The following is a 23096-nucleotide window of genomic DNA, read 5'->3' as shown; positions in this document are numbered from 1 at the left end:
GGACATTTATTTAAAATATATTCATCCCAAGAGGGAGGGGATATGGGGACATATGCATATGGCTGATTCACTTTGTTGTACAACAGAAACTAACACAGTATTGTAAAGCAATTATACTCCAAAAAAATCTATTAAAAAAAATATATATATATATATTCAAGTCCTTGTTTTCAGGAATGGGGTGGAAGAGTCTGGGACACAACAAGAGGTTGGGGAAACCATGAGGATTTCTGTGTGAGACTGAGCACTTCTAGACAGGAGCCCATTTTGTATTATCATCTTTGGATGCCCCCAATTCCTTGTAAAGCTACACTTAATGTGTGCTTCGTTGCAACCAAGCTATTTACAAAACCTTAAGACAACATATTAGGACTTTTTAATTAAAGTAACAGAATTAAAGATCACTTCAAATGAAAAGGAACTGATACTAAAATTACAAACATTCAGTTTCTATTTACCTAGAAATGGAATATAAACTGTGTAGTTGTTCATAAATACTCCCTTGTGTAAAAAACTGCAGAAGGGTATACTAATGTGAATAATAGCCATGACCAAAATTTAATTTTACTCATTTTAAAAAATTTTCACCTAGACTTTTGGCTTAATAATCATACCCATGGATACAGATTGTTTTGATCCTCCTTTTTGTTTCTGAGGGAAAAAGTGAGGTGAAGCCACAGACTGCCATCTCTAAAGTCATATTTTGAGGGGCAGACTGCTTGCATCCCAATTGCACTTCTACTCACTGCCTTTGTAGCTGGGAGAAGTTACAACCTGGCCTTCATTTCATCAACTGTAAAATGGGGATAATAGTGATAATACCTAACCTATAGTGTCATTGTGAGAACAAGTGTGGGTTTGAAATAACACTCTTTAGAAAGAGTCAAGGAGTGTTACTGTTATATTTGGGTACACATGCTGCTACCATTGTTCCACTGATGGTATATGCAAAACCAGCTTGTCGATTACATACCCCTAAACAACAGAAAGATTTTTTTTAAGCATGCTGAATAACCAGTATTGTACATAACAGAGGCTTCTGGAAGATTCCTTGGGCATGGAAAATATAATTCGACAAATATTAAACACCAAAATATGTAAGACTGTGCTTGGTGCTATATACATGGGCTTAAGACACAAAGTTTAAAATCTAGGAAGCTAGACAAGGCAAATACACCCACACTCTTATGAGACAGAATATGATAAGCACTGAGAGAGCTTTGAGAGGGCTTTGAGAGTTGAGAGATGCTATGAGATGATCCATTTGGTAAAGAAATTACAGGAGATGGAGTATCCAGTGCTTAAAGGAGCTATTACTATTATCATCATTATTTAGACGAGAGGTTCTGAACCTTGCCTGCATTTTAGAATCACTCGGAGAGCTTTTAAAAAATATTAATTCCCTCGTTCCACCCCAGAACAACTAAATCAGAATCTCTGAGGGTGAGGAATCAGAGTTTTTTTTAAAGTTTCCCCAGATGATTCTAAACACCTCATCTAGATCCTCGGTGCTCAACTGCGGTCCGTGGCCTGGCAACCTCAGCAGGGAGTTTGCTAGAAATGTGGGTTCTCAGGCCCACACTGGACCTTCTGAAACTGCATTTTATAACAAGGTCCCGCGGATCCTCAGGCTCCTTGAAGATGTCAAGGCTTTTGGTACGCAACCCACGGTGAGTAGTAAAGGAGAAGGGTCAGTGTATGTACCACAACCTCAGGAGATCCCTTCCTGTTTTTCCTTCAGACATTCTTAAAGGGGGAAAAAAGCAACCAGCTGAAATATTCGGAGTTGGCAAGTGTGCGTCATAACAGCCCCTTAATATTCCTATGGAACCTTACACTTAGTAAAAGGCCTTCATTGTGTTACTTTTACTTGAACCTAATTAAGAATAGCCCTGGAAGTTAGGCATTATTATCCCCATTTCACAGCTGGAAACTGAAGTCCAAAGAGACCAGATGGCTCAAGATACCCCAGTCGCAAATAAGGAGGCCAGGGCAGGAAACCAGGTAGCGTCCCATCAGCTTCTCGAAGGATGGCCTTAAGAACTGGCGGCAATCGTAATTTTGCTAGACTCGTCATTCACAAGAGAAAATTGTTAACTAACCTTCACCAGCCGGGGCGGCGGATGTATCAGAGCAGTCGCTCCACAGCTGCGTCGGCTACGCCAACTTTCGACCAATCCGCAAACTGCTGGCACAAGGACTTCTTCTTGGCGTCAATAGTGCTTCTGCGCATGTGCGATTCCCTTAAGGGAGGAGGAGCCTTTTCCTTCCTTTCCCTGCCTTCCGGACAACACAGGAAGTAGCTCGGAGACGCATGCGCAATGTCTCCGCCGTAATTAGGGCGGTTTCCTCGACCGGCGTGAGAAGACCTCAGGCTCCCGGGATTCCTGTTCGTGCCACCTCGCTAACCGCCTCCTCCGCGCCCGAGCGGGGCCGCAGGTTCCCGAGCTCTTTCCGCTCCCCGCCGCCGGCTTCTCTTCGCGGCGCGACTCTCAGGTAGGCCTCGTGCCTCTTCCCCGCGTTCCCCGCCGCCATGGCGCCGCAGAGGCCTGGTCCTCCCGGGCGAGTGCGGCCCGCCGCGAGGTGCTGGGGCACGAGCAGGACTGTTGGCGAACTCCATTAGTGGCCCCTGGGAGGGACGTCAGAGCTGCAAGGGGCCTTACGGGTCACCTCCGGTCTAACCCCCTCGTTTTTCTCGTGGGGAAACCGAGGCACCGGGAAGGGTCACAGAGTGGATGGCAGCCTCTGTTGCTTCTACCCTTCCTCGTCACACGTCTGGCTTCTCATCAGACACAAGCCGCCACCTCGTTGACCTTCCCGGACCGTTCTTCTGCGGAAGGCCATCCCCCTTTAGTCTCCCCCATGGTAACCGGTTTCATCTCCTTTGTTGCATTTATCCCTCTCTGAAACTGGTTCTTTGTTTCTGTTCCCTCCGCCAAGTAGTCCAGTATCCACGTGCACACACGGTGCCCTGGCAAGTATCTGTGAAGTGCCAGGCGCTGTGCTGAGGGCCAGGTGTGTTTTAGGGGAGCGTCCAGGTTGCTCTTTGCCGTGGTGGAGCTGGCGCTCTCCTGGGGAGGCGACTGACTGCCAACAAGTTCCAGATGGGGACAGGTGCTGTGAAGAAGACGGAGATGCGATGGCGGCTCCAATGTGTTACATTAGGAAGGCAGGGAAGCCTCTGGGAGGGGCCTTCCTTTAAGAAGATGCTTTTAACAGCTTTACTGAATGTCACTTACAATAATCCGTTTAAAGTGTACATTTGGATGATTTGGGGAAGTTTAATAGAGTCGTGTAAACATCATCACCCTCAAAAGTTCGCAGGAGGCCCCTGTTGAAGTGGGACCTGAAGATTCCAACTGAGACAGCTGGGGGTTTGGGGGAGGGCGGATCCCCCCAGGCTGGAGGAACAGCTGGTAGGAATGCTCCAGGGCTGGGAGGAGCTTGCTTTGTTCACGGGCAGCGAGGAAGCCATCAGAGTTGGGGTGCAACAAGGAGGGAAGGAGCGCGCGCTTCGGTAGGCTGGAGACGTAAGCTTGTCTTCCGAACTTCTAGAGGGTTCTCGGTGTCCTGCACAACATGTGGCCCACGTAGGCTGCGTAATGCTCGATGGCCCTTGTTCTTCTCCCTTAGTTCGTCCCTAATGGCAGAAATGCTCTCTCCCAACTTGATGGTTGAAGAGAGGAAGGGACAGGCATTTCAGGCACTGTGTGTACAACCTCACTTGGTTTTCGTAACTCTGTGAAGTGGATTTCAGGGTCTGTTTTTACAGATGAGAAAATGAAGGCTAAATAATGTGCCCAAATCATATATGGAGTTCCTGGACTTGACTGCAGAAGCCCTTCATTCCTTTGTGTGCTTGTGCAGTTAACTGGTGTTTCAGATACGTCTCAAACATTTGAGGCAGAGGCGGTCAGCAAGCACCACGGCCTCGCACAGGTTGCTTTCTGAGATACTAATGCTTTCATAGACCTAGTAGGTCTACACTTGATTACTTTTCATAAAGCTCGGGAAATTCAAATACCTCCCCAGAATTCCTCACAGTTTTCCCATTCTATGTTGTCTTCTTAAGAGATGCTACTGTTGTTATCTCCTGTCACATGAGCTGTATGTTACTGGGTTAGTCACTTTTGTCACTCAGCTGCTAGCCTCCTTTGGGAGAGGTTGCTGATATGGTTGGCTTCTGCGTGTAAAAATTTACTAACCAATGACAGAATCGAAAATGTGGCATCAATGTGTGTGAGGCATCAGAGTTATAATACATAGACTTTTCCCTTGGAAGGAAAAAAGGAGAGTTGTTTATGACCCACTATGCAGTAGACGCTGTGCTTTCCATACAGATAATCTGATTTGATCCTCAGAACAACCCTGGAGAAGGTGTTAATATTCTCTATGTTTGCAGAATAGGGAAAATGAGGCTTGCTGAGATTAGGGTCCCAGCTCTGGTGAGTGGCAGAGGCATGGTTCTAACCCAGGTGGGCCTACTAGACTATGGTGCCCAGGAGAAGACTCAGAGTGGGGAGATTCTTGCTGGGCAAGTGTCCAAAACATAATGCCAAACCTTTTGCTACTTAAGCAGACCAAAATGGATTACTTTTTTTTTATTTTTATTTTTTTGCCGTACGCGGGCCTCTCACTGTCGTGGCCTCTCCCGTTGCGGAGCACAGGCTCCGGACGCGCAGGCTCAGCGGCCACGGCTCACGGGCCCAGCTGCTCCACGGCACGTGGGATCTTCCCGGACCGGGGCATGAACCCGTGTCCCCTGCATCGGCAGGCAGACTCTCAACCACTGCGCCACCAGGGAAGCCCTGGATTACTTTCTTTAAACTCCTACGATCGCTGCCAGGGTTGGTTGCTTTTCTAAGTAACTTCATGCAGAGATATTGACCTAATCCAGAGTGCAGAAATTAGTACAAAGACAGTGAACTGTCACTAAGTGGGAAGCTGGAAGAATGGGGCCTTCTGCTGGTTTCCAGTTGTGTTCCTGGTGCTCAGCAGCGTGTCTCTAACTGTGTAAAAAGAAATGAGCGAATTTATATTTTACCTGGTGACTGAAAAATACTCTGCTGTGATGTGTCAATATTGGTGAATTAATTGTGACAAAGTTAAGAAGGAAACTGAATGTGGGGTGTATGGGAACTCTTCTTTTTTTAAAAAAAATTTTATTTATTTATTTTTGGCTGCATTGGGTCTTTGTTGCTTTGCGCGGGCTTTCTCAAGTTGTGGCAAGCGGGGGCTACTCTGTTGCAGTGTGCGGGCTTCTCATTGTGGTGGCTTCTCTTGTTGCGGAGCACAGACTCTAGGCACGAGGGCTCAGCAGTTGTGGCTCGTGGGCTCTAGAGCGCAGGCTCAGTAGTTGTGGCGCACGGGCTTAGTCACTCCGCAGCATGTGGGATCTTCCCGGACCAGGGGTCGAACCCGTGTCCCCTGCGTTGGCAGGCGGCTTCTTAACCACTGAGCCACTGGGGAAGCCCAGGGAACTCTTCTGTCTTAAGAATTTTCCATTAAAAACTATTCTAAAATAGAAAGTTTATTTTTAAAAAGCACTCTGCTTATCGCATATTTAGATCTCTTCAGAAGAGAGAAGCCTGACATCAAGCCGTTTATTTATTTACGCTCTATTTCCCTTCCGTAACTTAATTATCTTTATCTTGCCTCTCAGTGCTGTTTATTACTTAAGAGAGGACCTGTCCTTAACTTTTCCCATTATTTTTTAGGGCCAAGATGAGCCTGTTTGGAGCAGCCTCCGGGTTTGGCACTGGGGGAGCCAGCATGTTTGGCAGCGCCGCCGCAGATAATCACAACCCTATGAAGGTACCGCCTAAGGTTTCGTGGGTTTGTAGAGACACTGCAGGGGGCCCACGCTGTGACAGCGCGAGAAACCCAGATGGCTTGGGAGCCTCCTTTGGGGGTGAAAACTCTGAAATTTTGTCCAGGCTGCTTTCTCAGATACTGGAAAAGAGAAACTGTGTGTCCCCTGGACGATTGTCCTATTCCCCCTGACATTCCTGATCACTGGAATCACTCGAGATGCCTGTTAAAATTGCACGTTCCTAGGGCCCAGCCCACAACTGTTGACTCAGAATTTCTGTGGCGGCGGGAGGCAGGTGATGCTGTGATTGAGCACGTCGGGGCAAGAGTGACCGGGTGGGCCATCGTCTGGGAAACATGGTAGTGGGCCTGCCTTGGAGAGTGCTGCTTGTGATCCAGCAGCACCAGTGCTTTCACTGGCTTAGTTACACTCCCCCTTTTTATCAAAGTAAGAAAGGTCTAATTCACTTAGCTCTTGACACAAGGGAAGGCCACCATGAGGTGCTAGTGAGAAAGAAGGCAGTTTTGAATTGAATTGTGACGATGTATACGTTTTAACACGGACTTTTTCCACCCCAGGATATTGAAGTAACATCCTCTCCTGATGATAGCATTGGTTGTCTATCTTTTAGCCCGCCAGCCTTGCCGGGGAACTTCCTTATTGCAGGGTCGTGGGCTAACGATGTAAGTGCTCCTTAAATGTTTGCGTGTTCTCTCTGGCATATCTCTTTGTATCGGCACAGTTAGTGTTAGCTTTTTTTTTTTTTTTGCTCCAAGTGAGTGAAGCAGAGAGAGTTCAGGCTTACTCATGGCTTTTTTTAAGCACCGAGTTTAGAGTATGAACCCGTCTGAATGGCAGGCATCCCTTCTTGGTGCCGATTTTTGTTAAGAAAGCAGGATCATATGCGTCATTCAAAAATTCCTACTGTAGTTCAGTATCTTGAAGTATATTCCCAGGTCTGTAGTATTCATTGAAAATAAAAGTTGTCCATGACGGTATGTACAAATTTCCCTTCTAGGCATCCTGCAAATGTTCTTCAGGCATATGTTAAAGTTTTTTCACCTTTAGATATATAGCATAAATCCTGCACAGACACTATACTTACCAAAAAGAAATCATAGCATATGAAAAGAAAGATAAAAACTGTGGTAGAAAAATAGGCGAAGGGTGTTTAGAGGCACTTCACAAAGGAGTGCAAGTGGCCTGATGGAGTAATCTTGAAACATTCAACCGCACTCCTAATCGGATAAACACATAGGGGCTTTGCCACTCTCTTAGATATGGGACCTGGGCCAGTTATCTTCGTTAAGCCTCGTGTCCTGTTTCATGAGATGGAGATGACAGTAAGTTCACAGAGCTTTAGCTGTTGTAGAGATTAATTCAGATAACGCATGTAAAGTACATCATGGGAAATCTTCAAGTCCCGAAATAGTTGAGACACAGGTTACAGACTTAAGGATTTCAGATAAATATCCTCCAGAAGAGCTGTACCAATTTGCACATCTGCCAGTAGTACAAGTCTCAGCTTACCCGTGCTGGCGCCAAGTATTATTCATTTTATGTTTGTTCATTTGATCGGAAAAAAGTGTCTATAATGTAAATTTATGTTTATCTGATTATGGCTTGGAGCAAAGGGCTTAAAATGCATATAATGTATCATTAATTGGCTGTTTGTGTTAATTTGTTTTATTATTATAGGTTCGATGCTGGGAAGTTCAAGACAGTGGACAGACTATTCCAAAAGCCCAACAGATGCACACTGGGCCTGTGCTAGATGTCTGCTGGAGTGATGTAAGTTTCATTCAGTTTTTTCATGTTTTCAGAGTGTATATAAATGTATATATGTTTTTATATAACCTGAAACACAAATAGCAAGTATGTATACACATTGTAGAAGTGCTGTTTCTGAATTTAAATATAGTAATTTATTGATACTCATAATGTAGTCAGTTAACTTTAGTCATGTTAACTTTAATCTCTCTGAAAGCTTTTCTTGCATTAAAAAATCCATTAATTTATTGACATATTTCCTTGAGCAAGGGACTAGACAATTTTTTAAAGCCTCTCCTACCTCTGCATGTGCCATGAGCTTATGTTGTTTTTAAAATTAGAAATTACTGTCCCAGAAAATAAGTCCTAGGGAAAGAATCAATCCTTTTCCATTATTAAACTTCTGAAATAGTTCGTGTTTTTGGAAGTCTTTTTCCTCCCAAATCCTGAACGTCAGCAATGTAAGTAAGTGTGTTCAAGTTTATTCAGCTCTGAGCTCTTCTTTATTTTTCTTTTTGGGGGAGTGGGTGGGTGATTGGGGAGTTTAATGAAGGTACCATTTACAAGGAAACCAGCAGGGATGGTGAAGTCACACAGCAGGAGCTGCAGCTGTGGAGGACCCACCCCTCCCTAAAGGAGGAGCCCAGGATTGACGTCCCAGCCTTTCTCTCCTCCCTTCTGCTGACGGCGGAACCCTGCAGAAGTGAGAAAACAAAGGGGCCTGACTGAGAGTCTGGGGCAGCTGTGCTGAGGAAGCTAAGCCTCAGGGTCCTTCCTCAGGCTCATGCAAATTTTTTTATTAGATGGGATTTGCAAACAGTAAAATTGAACCTTTCTAGTGTATGATTCTGTGAGTTTTGAGAAATGCATAGAGTTGTGGTCAAAATATAGAAGAGATCCATCAGCCCAAGGATATCCTCCTGCCCTTTGTAGTCAAATCCTCCTCAGCCCCCAGTCCCTGGAAACCACTGATATGTTTTCTGTCCCTGTGGTTCTGCCTTTACTAGAATGTCATAAACAGAAGCCCTTTGAATTGGGCTGTTTTGAGCACATGCATTTGAGGTCCATCCAGGTTGTTGTATCTGGCAGTAGTTTGTCTTCCTTATTGCTGAGTGGTAATCCACGGTATGGATGTATCACTCTTTGTTCACCATCCACCAGCTGAAGGGCTTTTGGGTTGTTTCCCATTTTGGGTCATTACGAATAATGCTGCTATAAACATTTGTATATTGGATTTTCTGTGAATATAAGTTTTCATTCCTCTTGCATTAATATCTAATAGTGGGCTTGCTGGGTCATATGTAATTAATATATGTTTACCTTTATGAGAAATATCAAACTACTCACACCATACATTTATGTGATCTTACTTAGCTTTCAAATAGGAAATGATTCTACTATTTATAAACATTTTGAGATGGTTAAGGAGCCAGAGTTGCTCCCATTTTAATCATTAGCTCTGACAGCCTTCTCTAAAGCATTTTTGTTACCTGTAAAATGTATTTCTGACATGTCTGATTGGGTTATTATGAGACTAATACTAGTTTTAATTTACCTGTAGAAAAATAGCAACTTGAATGGATTTTAAATATTTCTAATTTATTTTGCCTGTCTTTCTTTACTGATCAGTTAACAGACCAGAATTGTAAGTTTCTTATCAAGTATGGTAAGAAATAGAATTAACTGACACCGGAATTCTGTTGCTGGGATGGTACTGAGCAGGCTGTTGGCTTTTACAAAGACGTGTACCGCCTATTTCCTTTCTCCATCACCGTTAGAGTTGTGCGCCATCTAGTGGAGGCATCGAGACATAGACATGAAGAGTTCCAGTTCAGTGAGCTGAGTTCTGAGAGAGGCAGGATGCACTGTGCTGGGGAGACAGAACCCAGAAGGCAGCTATAAAGTTTGGGAAGGGGGCTGTGAATGCTCCACAGAAGAGGCAAGAATTGAGCTGAATCTTAAAAGTAAACCACCTGCTTATATAGCTTTAGAGCATTGTCTCATCCATTCCAGGCCTGGGTTCAAATTTCGGCTGTATCTCCACTTTTTGACTTTGCCAAGTTATTTAATCTCTGTGAGTATGTTTTTTCACTTGTAAGATGACGATAATAATAGTTTTACAACAGGTAATAACATTATTTAGTTCAAATAATTCTCTGGCACCTATCGTATGCTAAGCTCTTGGGATACAGTGGAAGTCAAAGTAGGCGAGGTAGGCAAATCCTGTGCTTATGGAACTCATGATCTCTTAAGACAGACATAGAGAAACAGAAGGATTTCAGGTAGTGGAAATCAGTGACAGCTAGATTCAGCCACGTAAAGACTAGCGGGGCACCTGTGGGAAGTGGTTTAGAGACTTGTTTGAGGGAATATAGGGGGTGAAAGGCTGAGCCCAGACTTGGACCTTCCTGGCTCCAGAGCCCGTGCACTTAACAGCCTCCCTCACAGGGGCTTACAGGAATAGGGGCTAGCCTGGGAGAGGAAGGCAGGTGTGGAAAGGCACAGAAGCACAGAAGAGCCACAGTTAACGCTTGAGGCATAAAAGCCAAAACTTGGTGAGGGTGATTCTCTGGCAGTCTGAGGACGGTCAGTCTGGCCACAGCAGGTGGACCTGAGAGGAGCTGAGTCGAGAGCACTTGGGAACCTCGTTTCTGTGCCCCAGCCGTTAGATAGACTGGCCTCTGTCTCAGTATGTCCACTGGGGCCTGGCATCCTGCAGCTGGTAGGATTGGCATTTTATGAGATTAAGGGGCCAGTGTTTCACTCAGCCTCGGGGCATCCCTCTCCATACATTATCATCTTTCCAAGGATTTGTGGAGTTGCCCTCATAGCTTCATTAATAGAGAAGAAGGTTTTCTCTCTTCTTTCACATGGGGAACTGGTGACTTCAAATGGGAAGTTTTTGCTAGGGGAAGATAGTGGTAAATCTTTGAGCTGTGGAACCAGAAGTGAAGTACTGTAGGGCAGGGGTCAGCAAATTGTGGCCCATGGGCCAGATCTGACCCATTACCAATTTTTGTGAATAAACTTTTCTTGAAACACAGCCACATCATTCATTTACATAATGTGTATGGCTGCTTTCAAGCTACAACAGCAGAGTTAAGGAGTTGCAACAGAGACCTTTTGACTCGCAAAGACTAAAATATTTACTATATGGCCCTTTAAGAAAAAAAATTTTTTGACAGCTGGTCTAGAATTTTCAACTCAGTACTTTTTGTTTTTAAATTACCTTGTGCTTCATGTTGACTAACCTACTCTATGAGTTCTGTATGTGAGTATTTTAAAACCACTATACAGTGACTGCCAATTTTTTAAGCTGTTCTATAGTTTACATTGGACCAGTGACTATCATAAATTAGTGTAGTTTTATTGCATGCACTTTCGAATGCTATGAGATACTGAGCTGAAAAATAATCATGATTGTACATGTGGTACAGAGCGGGAATTGGGGGGTAGAAAGAGATACAGTAAATGTGGCAAAGTGTTTACAGTTGGTGAATCTAGGTGATAGGTTTATGAGGATTCATTGTATTATTCTTGCAACTTTTGTGAAGGCTTGAAATTGATGAAAATAAGAAAAAAATTTTGAAGTGGCTCCTGGTAGGTAATACACATCGATACAGGATGTACAAAGGCTGTTCTTGGAGGACATGCCAGTGGCTATGGCTGCCTCTGAGTGGCGAGCTGGGGTCAGGAGAGACTTCGTTTTCACTCTGTAATTCTAAATGCTGTTCAAGTTTTTTTAACCTTTTTACATATTATCTCTCAGAAAAAATTAACAATTAAAAAGAGCAGAAAATGTGTTTTGTATATGATACTGTAGCTTGCAATACTCTGGCCCCCAAATAATTGGAAAAATTAAAATTGCAAAATAAAACCTGCCTCGGTATGTTCAGTCTGATACCTAGATGTTCATATAGATGTTTTATTTTTCTTAGAATGTCAGATTTTTTTCTATTTTATTTTAGGATGGGAGCAAAGTATTTACGGCGTCATGTGATAAAACTGCCAAAATGTGGGACCTCAACAGTAACCAGGCGATACAGATAGCACAGGTAGTAAAAGCTTACCCTGTGCAGGAAGGCTGGGCAAGGCTGGTGCCCAGGGTTGCGATGATCCCTTAATTACAATAATTCTCTATTATAGGAAAGATGCAGTTTGACCATTCCAAATCAATTAGATTTAAATATACCAGAAACCTCTGTAGCACAAAAATGACACCAATCTTGTACACATTCTCGTTTTAACTAGTGTTTCATAAATTGTTCTGTCATGGGTCTTCCGTAGTGTGTGGATGGGGAGGGCATAATAAGGAGCTAGTGACATTAAAACCTGTAAATGGTACAGCTCATCCTCAGCATTCTGACACCTGTGTGCGGCTTGCCTTGTACCAACTGCATTTGGTCACACATTCATTCGACAAGTCTGTATTGAATGAATGCCTGTGATACTCCAGGCACCGTCCTTAGGAGTAGAGATAGAGCAGTGAGTAAGAGGGACCCTTCCACATGCCAGGAGCTTTTACAGTCTGCTCGGGACAGCAGGCAGGTTCTGTGAGAAGACTGCTAAGAAAAGCAGAAATGAGGAAGATGAGAGAACCTGGAACCAGAGGGTCTGGCCTGGTGAGGAAGAGCCTCTCGACACAGACATTTTCAGGAAGGTGTTGCGTACCGTGAGACTGCAGTACTGTGTGCTAGAAGCATCCCCTCAGTCTCTTAATGCGTGTCATCTAAGTGATACAACTGTGGTGGCGTTCCCTATGAGTTATTCCTGAATATCTCCCCCTTTCACTCTCACATGCTAGTTAATTATGGTTAAAATCAAATTAAATTTTGTTAGAATGGAAGGTAGATACATGCTCTTGATGTTACGTTGAATGTTTTGGTCATGGGGAAGAGCTGAACTATCCTTTGGTTTCTGTTTGGTGTGACCTCAGTATTTAAGGTCCCTTCTCTTTGAATTTCCAGAACCACAGCTGTGTAGCATATTATTACATTCACCTTGGTGTATTTTGGTTTTATCTTGAAAGCACGATGCTCCTGTTAAAACTATACACTGGATCAAAGCACCAAACTACAGCTGTGTGATGACCGGGAGCTGGGATAAGACTTTGAAGGTATAATATACTGTTGAGGGGCTGCGTGGCCTGACCAAGATTGGCCTTTATTTTATTTTATTTTTTTAAAATTAATTAATTTTATTTTTGGCTGCATTGGGCCTTCGTTGCTGCACGGGGGCTACTCTTCGTTGCGGTACGTGGGCTTCTCATTGCGGTGGCTTCTTTTGTGGCGGACCACGGGCTTCAGTAGTCGTGGCACACGAGCTCAGTAGTTGTGGCTCGCGGGTCTGGCGCTCAGGCTCAGTAGTTGTGGTGCACGGGCTTAGTTGCTCCGTGGCATGTGGGATCTTCCTGGACCAGGGATTGAACCAGTGTCCGCTGCATTGGCAGGTGGATTCTTAACCACTGCGCCACCAGGGAAGCCCGACATTTATTCTTGCACTATTTGGACTTTAGCTCTGAATGGTCACTTACTGGGTTTTTGTGGGGGTTTTTTTTTTGTCTTTTAGTTTTGGGATACACGATCATCAAATCCTATGATGGTTTTACAACTCCCTGAAAGGTGTTACTGTGCTGACATGGTAAGGGATTTTTAACTTAATGATAATTATTTCCTTTAAAAAAAAAAGGCACTTCTTACCTTATTATATCTTGCAATTAGCGGGTAATGTAAAAACCCTTCAAACTTTAGTAATAGATGTGGGATGTAGTTTGGATTGCCTCAGTCATCTTAAATCTGTAGATTTTTGTGCTGCATATGTTCCAGAATTACAGAAAACTAGATGTCGCATTTTTTTAGTCACTTGTATGAACATACGCAGATAGCCACATGCCATGCTGTCCCCAGAATGAAATGCACTGTGTGGCTGTAGGAAGACTGGCAGTAACTTTGTGGTGTGGTGCTAGAGCTTTGGTTACTGTCTCTGAGTGAGCGGGATAGAAAGTAAAGAACTTTCTCTGTTGGCTTAGCAATAAGTTGAAGTTTCATACCAACTGCCCCAGTAATTCCACTTTTAGGAATTTATCATGAGAAAAGTAAAGATGCAAATGTTTTTTGTTCTCTGTAATATAGTAAAACATGGGAAGTGACCCAGTGGGCCAACAAGACAGACATGGTTAAGTGAACCCTGTGGTGGGTTCATTTGAGGGAATGTTAGATACGTGGCCACTGCTAGTGTTCTCTGGAAAATGTGTGGGGCGGTGCTCACTAAATATGCTTTGAGTGAAGGATCAGCATTATACAGAAACATACGTATACACACCTGTATAATGTTCAGGAAAAAAGACGTGGGTTAACATACCATAACGCTAACAACAGTTATCATTTGATGGGGTGAGAGAGGTGATGTTCATTTCTTCTCTATTTCTCAGTACATTTTCTAAACGTATACTTTGTAGTTTTAAAAAATGAGTCTTTTAAAAAGATATGAATGTTCTACTTTCAAATACGATTTCTCTAGGTTACCTTGAAATGTGATAATATCATTGAACTGTCAAACTTGAAAAAAAATTCAGGCTTACTTTTTGCGACTCTAAAAAAAATTGATCTAATACTTCGGTATAAAAAAGAGTACAGTCCACTTTAAGCATGTCTCTGCTTTCCTCTGTTTCCCAGATATATCCTATGGCTGTGGTGGCAACTGCAGAGAGGGGACTGATTGTCTATCAGTTAGAGAACCAACCTTCTGAGTTCAGGAGGATAGAATCTCCACTGAAGCATCAGGCGAGTCACGAGTCAAATCCAGAAGCTCATGTTTAGCACTTGTCGCAGGCAATCTGGCCATGTGGCCACATATGGAAATCGTTGTACTTTCTGACATTCAAAGGGGGTGAATTTAAACACAAATATTTAGTGAGTAAATAACCATTTTCTGTAAACATCCCCCGGGTTCGCTGCATGTTGCTGAATGGGGGCACACCTCGGTGGATTGGTTCCATTGTGAATCCACAGCTTCCGTCTTTAGCTTGGTCTTCACCTGCCACGGATTCTGAGATCTCCTTCACTCTCTTCAGACCCCTGGACACTCCCTCCGAGAACATAGAAGCTGATGGTTGGGAACTTCCCCATCTTCCTCCTGCTGCATCTAGAACTCTGGCTACACCTGCATCTTCCCTGCCTTTTCCCAGCTGTTAGGTGAGCCTTCTCAGGGGCCTTAGGTTGTCAGCCACCTGCCTCTCTCCTGTATCTCATCTCCCCTCTTCTTGTACTTCATTGGCACTGAACCAGGCTCAAGTCCAATCCTAGGAAACAAGCTTCTTCTGACCCCCACATCCTCTGCCACCTCCGTCCCTTTTTCCCTTTGAAGTCAAGTAAGTGTCTTATGTGAGCTTTCTTGGTTCCCTTACGTCCCATTCATCTCTCACCCTCCTTTGAGACTTCTGCCCCCGTTACTCCGCTGAAACTGTTTCTGGCATGGCCACTGATGGCTTTCTAATCAGTAGCTCCAGTGGGTACTCATCAACCCTCATCTTCCCGTGGCAGCAGCATTCACTGCTGTTCTTATTACATATTCTTAAAACTCTCCTTGGTTTCTGTAATGCCAGCCTCTTACGTCCTGCCTCTCTGGTTGCTGCTTTGTCTTCCTTGCTGGTTCTTGCTGCATGTTGAGGTTCCCCAGGCATCTGCCCTTGGCCACTGCCTCCTCTGCATCTGCCGGCCGTTGCTGTTGCTTAGGTACGCCTTGTGGGCTGGAGACTTGGATCCCCAGCAGGCCTTGCCTCTGTGCTCCTGACAAGGACACCCCCAGTCTGCCAGCTCCTTTGCATCCTCCTCATGTCTCAGCCCCAGAGCATCCCGTGCCAAACCCAGGACCACTTTCTGCAGATCATGTCACCTCTTCTCAGGATCCTCCCTGCTCATTCTCCCCAGGCTGTATAGAGAGAGATACGTGTGTGTGTCTTATATATACGTGCGTGTAGATTTTACTCATCTTGTTTCTTTGACCAGAGCATAGACTCAGTGAGAGCAGGGATTTTGTGTTTGTTGCTGCCTCATTCCTGGCACCTGCAGCCAGGCCCGAATAGAAGGCTTCTGTGTTTGCTGAGTGAGCAGTCTTTACCTGCCCCTCCCCACCACCCCAGCCTGCTCTTCCCTGTGTGCTCTGCACCTCCGCCCCTTAGCTGTCTAAGCCAGAAATCAGGAGTCGTCCTTGATTCACTCTCCCTCCTCTCCTCCTCTCCCATCTCATCAACCACCAAGCTCACTTCTACCCTGCATGTGGTTTCAGATCTGTTCATTTCTCTCCTTCCCTGCGTCCACATTTAATGCACCTCTTCTTGATTGACAATAAGAATGTGGATCTGTGCTCCTTTGCCCCTGGAGGCTGGGCCGTGGGCTGTTTCTCTGGGATCTTCTGTGGAGTCCAGGAAACCCTCCTTTGGGCCCTCAAACTCAGCGTTGGATCGAGTGCAGTGTCTGCCTTTTGCGTAGCTTATTCACGGTTTAGAAAGTTCTGGCCGCGTCCACTGTATGCTTGACCCTTGGTCCCCCGTGCTCCACAGGCAGGCACTACTTCCCTTTTCCATTTGGGGACGCAGAGGCTCTGGAACGTTGGGTGACTTGCTGGAGGGCACTCACCTAGTCAGTGGTGGGCTGTGAATCAAAGTGACATGTTCTCCCAACCCACCAGGGGGCCAGCACCAGAAAAGGACCTGGTGGGGCTCTGAGGGCCGCGTGCCCCGCTGCAGTGACAGCAGGGCCTTTAGGGTGGCAGAGGGAGAACGGTGCCTGGATGGAAGCACTTGGTCCGAGGTTTATTCATAAAATCATGTGGCTGAGTAAAAGGAAAATAATGCTTACTGGAGGAATATCTTCTTTACCATATTTGAGAAATACTGTTTCTGGTTCTTTCAAAACCCGAAAATGGGGTAAAAGCTGTGTACAGGCACGTTAGTTATGGAATGTTACAGCTTACATTGTGATGATATACTTTTTCCCCCCAACTGTAGCATCGATGTGTGGCTATTTTTAAAGACAAACAGAACAAGCCGACAGGTTTTGCCCTGGGAAGCATTGAGGGGAGAGTTGCCATTCACTACATCAACCCCCCAAATCCGTAAGTGAGGCCTGATCAGCTTGAAGATTTTCACTTGAGGCTTTTTTGTAAAAAGGAAAACTAAGTTGGGCCTTTGTGTTTCAGGGCCAAAGATAACTTCACCTTTAAATGTCATCGATCTAACGGAACCAACACTTCAGCTCCTCAGGACATTTACGCGGTACGTCTTTAGAAACGGTAACCCTGAGAATGTGTCTAGAAACTAGACTTGGAGGCGGGTAGCTGAGTCACTGTGGGGTCAGAAGAGGTCACTGTCATTGTGTGTGTTCGCGTGCAGAGGTGAATGGCTTACGTGAGAGCTTTCAGTTTTCTGTTTTTATGAACATATTGACCGTCTTCGTTCTCTCTGTTTCTGAATGCAGGCTTAGGAGTTTTGGGGAGCGACTTCCACCTGTATGAGTGCTGGTAGACAGTTGATACACTTAGCTAAAACCGAGAAATTGCTGTTTGCTGAAAAAGAAAAAGGCATTTTCCTGAGGTTCGCTCCTTGGTGTCACTAGTTTACATACTTATTAACCTCTGCTGACTCGTGTTTTGAACAAGAGACGAGATTCAGTCCTGGGCTGCCGATTGGTTCAGGAAGTGGGGCTAGTTTCTCCTGTCATCAGCGGGCCGCCAGCTCTACTGAACTGACGGTCTGTTCCATTTTGTGTCCTGACTGAACCAGGAAGTCTGCATTGGCGAGAACCTGATTTCTCCTCCCTCCTCTGCCTCTGCTTCTCATTGTACATATCCATCATTTGTAGGTAAATGGAATTGCGTTCCATCCTGTTCATGGCACCCTTGCAACTGTGGGATCTGATGGTAGATTCAGCTTTTGGGACAAAGATGCCAGAACAAAACTAAAAACTTCGGAACAGCTAGATCAACCGATATCGGCTTGCTGCTTCAATCACAATGGAAACATATTTGCATATGCTTCCAGCTACGACTGGTCAAAGGTGAGAATTCCCAAACCTGCGTTGGGCCCCTTCAGGCAGCAGAGCCAGGCTCTGGAGTCGGAAGGCCTGGGCTTCAGTCGCAAGGCCTCCACAGACACGCTGTGTGTCTGCAAATGGCGTGTCACCGTCACCTGACTGCAAAGGGAACAGCAGGGCCTCCCTCCCATCCTTTCTCTGAGAACGTGCCCACGTCAAGTGTTTGGTCACTGTAAACCCAGCGGCCGCCACTCGGTGGGGGGGTCCAGTCATCCAGTGATGCCAGGGGTTGTTGGGCGAGAGTGAAGAGGGCTCAGCAAGGCCGTGGGGCTTCCACCAGAGGCATTGGCTCTTTGCTTGTTTGCTGTGTGGGGAGGAGGGAAGTTAGGGACTGACAGGGTCCTGGCTGTGTTTTGGAGTCATCCCAGTGTGATGGTAAAGAGAGCAGACCTGGGTACTTGGGCTCCATAGCCGTGGTGTCTTTCTTGTTCACATCCACAACGTGTCTGTCTTCCCTGGCCCTGCCCCCCTCCCTTCCCCGAGACACACACAACACACAGCACACAACTCTCTCTCTCCCTCCCTCCCTCTCTCCCTCCCTCCCTCCCTCTCTCCCTCTCTCCCCCCTCCCTCCCTCCCTCCTCCCTCCCTCCCTCCCTCCTCCCTCCCTCCCTCCCTCTCTCTCTCCCCCTCCCCCCTCCCTCCCCCCTCCCTCCTCCCTCCCTCCCTCCCTCCCTCCCTCCCTCCCTCCCTCCTCCCTCCCTCCCTCCCTCCCCCCCCCCTCTCTCTCCCCCTCCCGCTCCCTCCCCCTCCCTCCCCCCTCCCTCCCTCCCTCTCCTTCGTTCTTCTCTACCTGTCCCGTCTCGTTCCCCCGTCTGTAGGCACACACTTCGGCTCTTCTAACACAAGTGTTAAGAAGCCTGGTTTCCCTTCTGTTAAACTTGTCCAGAGTGGTGACCCCCTGCCCTCTTTGTTCCCCCACCTCTGTCTCCTCCTCGGTTAACTGGACTGTAGTCAGGTTCTTGCTGCCTTTGTTCTTGTCCAGTACAGAAGCTTCCTTGCTGTCTCTTCTGGGCACCGGTGCATCCCTTCCTCTTTCCTTCACAAAGCCCTCCTCTTGGTTTCTCTGAGCTTTCCGTTGTCTGTTGTCTTCCTACTCCTGTCTGCTCCTTGCCATCTCTGGTGGCTTCTGCTCTCTGCCCGCCTCTTGTACGCAGGCCTTTTTCTGTGGTTCTCCTTCGGGTCCTCCAGGTGCGTCTGCATTCACGAAGCAGCAGCTCTTCCAGCCCAAGCAGGTGACTCTTCCATGTCTAACTTGGCTCCTGACCTCGCTCCCCACTTCTTCCGGTGTTCCGGTCCCAACGGGATGTCCGCCCCGGCTACCCCTAAGCACCTTAACCTAGGAGATCAAAATCCGGTGGATTCCGCCCCCGCTGTTCCCTCCCGCCTGCTGCTTCTCCTGTATTCGTTCCTCTTTGAGGCAAACACCTCCTAGGCAGTGGGGTGTCGCTCTTGGAGTCGCCTTGGGTTCTCTTTCTCAGAAGAGCGGGGCCGTCACGGAGCTCTGTCCACTTCACCTGCGGCACGTCTGCCCGCTCGGCGCATTGTCGTGATGCCTGCTCAGGCCTGTGGGAGGCGCACTCCTCTTACGTGAGCCGCATGGCTGCCTTTTTTTTCCAGCTGCTTTACTGAGTTGTAATTGAAAGGCAGTAAATCGCACACGTTTAAAGTGTGACCAGTCTCAGTATCTGTGTATACACCCAGGAAACCTCCACCACAGTCACGATAACATACACTTGTGTCTCCCCCCGAAGTCTCTGTGTCATTGTAATCCTCTCCTTCACGCACACACTGATCTGCTTTTTGTCATTATAGGGGATTTGCGCTTTCTAGAATTTTATGTAGGCGGCCTCATATACTGTGTACTCTTTTTTGCTCTTGTGTCACTAGTTTGTTTTTAACTACTGAGCAGTATTTCATGGTGTCTGGATGTATCACAGTTTGTTTATCCATTCACCTGTGGAAGCCATGCACTCAGTTTTGCAAAGTGTGTGCTTTTTTGGTTCTGCCTGGCTGGGGTTGGACCCAGATTGTGGCCTGAGGCCTCAGTTTCCCTGTGGGCCTCTTTGGTGGATCTCTGCTTCTTCACCTGCTCAGCCTGCAGCCACATTAAAACTCCATGTTTAACTCACATCACACTCATGGCTCTGTGTGTTTTAGGCGTTGAAAAAATAATTGTAAATTGTAAGCAGTGTAAAATCAAAGCTCATCGCTTTGAATGCCACTCAGAATTAATTCATCTGAGCAATTAATGTCAACCGTGGAACACTTAAATTATAATCTTTTAACTTAAAGTTGCTTATGAATTTTCCATTGTTCTTAGTTGAAGGACCGTTATCCCCACATATGATTAATATTATTAGCTTGTTACTTGAGCGTAACTGTTCCGAAAAGCTGCACTTTGTGTATTACAATGAGACTTAACGGTCATTGGGTGAGCAGAACTTCTAGAACTATCTTGGCGTAACTGTCAAGGACTGAGAATAAAGCATATCGTTGCACTGCAGGCGGCAGAACGCACCCAGAGGCGCTTCCCACCTCCCTGTTCCAGGCCTTTTGGTTACCTCGGGTTTCCACTCATCTGTCTTACCCACACCACTCTGCTTTCTTCCTGAAACATAAGTCCTGTCATTGTCACTTAGCTTTGTGGCTGCCATTCCTTTTCCCTGTGGGACAGTTTTCACAGGCCTCAGCTTGTTCACAGCCCTTTCTAGCCTGGCCTGAGCTGGGTGCTTCAGACTCCCCCAGTGTCACACAGCCCCCCTTCCTCCTCAGCACAGGCGCAAGCAGACACGCTGACACCTGCACTTCACCTCCCTCCGCGTCTGGGATGGCGCATCCTGGGATTTGCCCCGCTCCCTGTGACGTCACAGCCCAGAAGTCTCCTGTGCTGAGAAACCTCCAGCTCATCCTCCGCCATCCTCCCCTACCCAGGCTGTGCTCACTGAGGGGGAGTCATCTTGGCATAAAGCGGTGGAAGGTTGACAAAAGTCTCAGTGCTGAAAAGATAAATTTGTAGAAGATGATCCTTCTAAGGGGCACATTGAAGACATTTCCACCAAGTCCTTAACCTTTACTCTGAGGATTAAAGTTTTTAACGTTTGACTTTTATTTCTCTCCATTTACCTGTTTTATTCCTCCAGAGAGATTACACATGATGCATGGAGCACAGGACTTGGCATGTTAAAAGTGCCCACAAAATGCTAACCGGATTTTTAATCAATTTTTAAGGTACTGTTTTTTTTCCCCTTTAGGGACATGAATTTTATAACCCCCAAAAGAAAAATTACATTTTCCTACGTAACGCAGCCGAAGAGCTAAAGCCCAGGAATAAGAAGTAGTGGCTGGAGACTTGTGGGTTGTCCAGAGTTGTCTTCTCTCCACTCTGCCTCATCTCTGTACGAATTTGGGTCCCAGCTTTCGGTGGGTTGTCAGCCATGGATATGGATTTCAACCCCTGAAGAAAACGATGTCATTGTTCAGCAGTCAGGAGCCTGGCGGCCACGGTGACTGTCCATCTCTCCATTCCACTGCCGGTTACAGGTTTTGTCTGTAACTAAGGAGATGAAAATTATTATAGAAGTCCTTAGATTCATGTGGGCAACTGCCAGGTATTTTGCAGTGCTTCATTCAGCAGTGTATGTATTAGAGAACATTGGGAAACATTCTACGAGCCCTGTACTGTATTTTGTAATAAAATATTTAGAAGATTGTCTACTAAGCTCCCTTTGTCCGTCTCTCCCCTGGCCCACCCCATAAGCTCTGAAGTGGTTGCCCTGCTCAGCAGCATCATTGGGTTTTGATTTGTGATTGCAGATGCCGTGTGGGAAATGCAGAAATTTTGCCCCTTTGGAGAGAGGAACCCCTGAGCTGGGAGTATTTCTGCTGTGTGGATTGTCTAGCAGCAGTCTCTCCAAGCATTTGGTGGGCAGAGTTTGAATGTGTTTTTCTTTTGCTTCCTTCATTCCTGTCTTGGACATTCCAGTGCTTTTCACTTCTGCAGGGCAGATGTCCTGGTGACTGGAACAGGGGTGTTCGTGTTCTGAGTGACAGGCCTTTGTGGGCAAAGCCCAAGTGGGTGATGCATGTGTGGCCTTCAAGTTAGAACCCAGGTACCCTGCCTGGGAAGTACTTGGAGCTGGTGCCCCAGTAGCCATAGGTTTGGGGTGTTGCTGTTTTATTTCATGTAGTTCAAAATTCCTGATTGGTAAGTATCTGAAATGAGAGTCTGTTGTGTTTTTGCCCTGCAATCCCGAATGCTTTTTCTGCTTTACTCTTCGGGGCTGGTGTGTAAATTAACTTCCTGAGTGTGGAGCTCTGGTATTGATAATACTGTAAGACATGTTTGCCTACTCTTAAAAGACAAAATAAAGTTTTCTACTGAAAGACATTGCCAGCACTCAGTGGTTTAAATTCTTTGGTAGTCAGATCACAGATGAATTCAGACCATTAACTCTCTGGTTCTTTTGGTCTGAAAAGTTTTGTTTTGGGTTGGTTGTTTTTTTCTTTTATTTTTTTGAGACAGAGGGAAAGGCAAGTGCACTTAGAAAAGTCTTAATATTCAGGTTAACTGTTTACAGCTAACTTTTTCCTTCCCTTTATGAATCAGCCCTGCAGCTCTGCGATCTGTGTGTATCGGCAGACGGCGAGTAGGAAAGATTGCCATGAGGAAAGCCAAGCTCTAGCCAAGCTCAGGCTATTTCAGTAGCCAACGTTCGTTGGAGCTGAGAATAGATGGATCATTTTTAGTTTAGCCGCAGTTTTTTTTTTTTTTTTTTTTTTGCGGTATGCGGGCCTCTCCCGTTGTGGAGCACAGGCTCCGGACGCGCAGGCTCAGCGGCCATGGCTCACGGGCCCAGCCGCTCCGCGGCATGTGGGATCTTCCCGGACCGGGGCACGAACCCATGTCCCCTGCGTCGGCAGGCGGACTCTCAATCACTGCGCCACCAGGGAAGCCCTAGCTGCAGTTTTATTACTCTTTTTTTACAAGCTAATGGCTGGCTATGGTTGAAAATGACCACAAAATAGTGAGTCTTAAGTCATGAGCCTTTCAGAGTATTCTTTTCCAAGACTAGGCCTTGTCACATCACCAAGGGGATAGTTTTTCTAATTGGCAAATTTAAAACATTTGCTTAAGTCCAGGGTTGGACTTGGGGCTGCCAGAAACCAGGAGTAAAGTAAGCTCCTTGCTGGGAGACAGGCTCCGTTCTCTGTCGGCCTAGAACCCAGAACATAAAAGTCTGCTGTATTTTTTCTAATGATGAACCTGTAAATATTTGTTGAAGTCATTAAACTTAAGATACTTGTTCTCATGTTTCCTAAAAGGTTTGCGAAGTCTGAGGAACTCTCCGACTTCAGCATCCTCATCCCTGCTGCCACCAGTACTGTGTGTTGCATACAGCAGGTGCTCAATAGGTAGTCGT

At 46.0% G+C, this 23096-nt stretch overlaps 1 protein-coding gene and 1 long non-coding RNA gene across 2 annotated transcripts in view; one reads left to right on the top strand and one right to left on the bottom strand.

Annotated features, from left to right (window-relative positions):
• Window positions 1-2174, bottom strand: part of LOC116740917 — a 41023-nt gene extending 38849 nt beyond the window's left edge. The window contains exon 1 of the long non-coding RNA XR_004345985.1: window positions 2103-2174. This is a non-coding gene — a long non-coding RNA (uncharacterized LOC116740917). The remainder of the gene's footprint in view (window positions 1-2102) is intronic.
• Window positions 2175-2295: 121 nt separating this feature from the next.
• On the top strand, window positions 2296-22063 carry RAE1 (ribonucleic acid export 1). Its single transcript, XM_032605724.1, has 12 exons — window positions 2296-2496; window positions 5718-5814; window positions 6391-6495; window positions 7511-7603; window positions 11551-11637; window positions 12612-12698; window positions 13151-13222; window positions 14257-14364; window positions 16590-16696; window positions 16781-16856; window positions 17443-17637; window positions 20928-22063. Exons 1-12 carry the CDS (start codon window positions 2315-2317, stop codon window positions 21012-21014), a joined length of 1296 nt encoding a protein of 431 aa, XP_032461615.1. The 5' UTR covers window positions 2296-2314; the 3' UTR covers window positions 21015-22063.
• The last annotated feature ends 1033 nt before the right edge of the window (window positions 22064-23096 follow it).

Source organism: Phocoena sinus, chromosome 15 (genome assembly GCF_008692025.1).
Source record: "Phocoena sinus isolate mPhoSin1 chromosome 15, mPhoSin1.pri, whole genome shotgun sequence".
NCBI classification, from domain to species: domain Eukaryota; kingdom Metazoa; phylum Chordata; class Mammalia; order Artiodactyla; family Phocoenidae; genus Phocoena; species Phocoena sinus.
The sequence above is the reverse complement of the archived record's forward strand: the minus strand, read 5'-3'. Positions and strand labels throughout refer to the sequence as shown.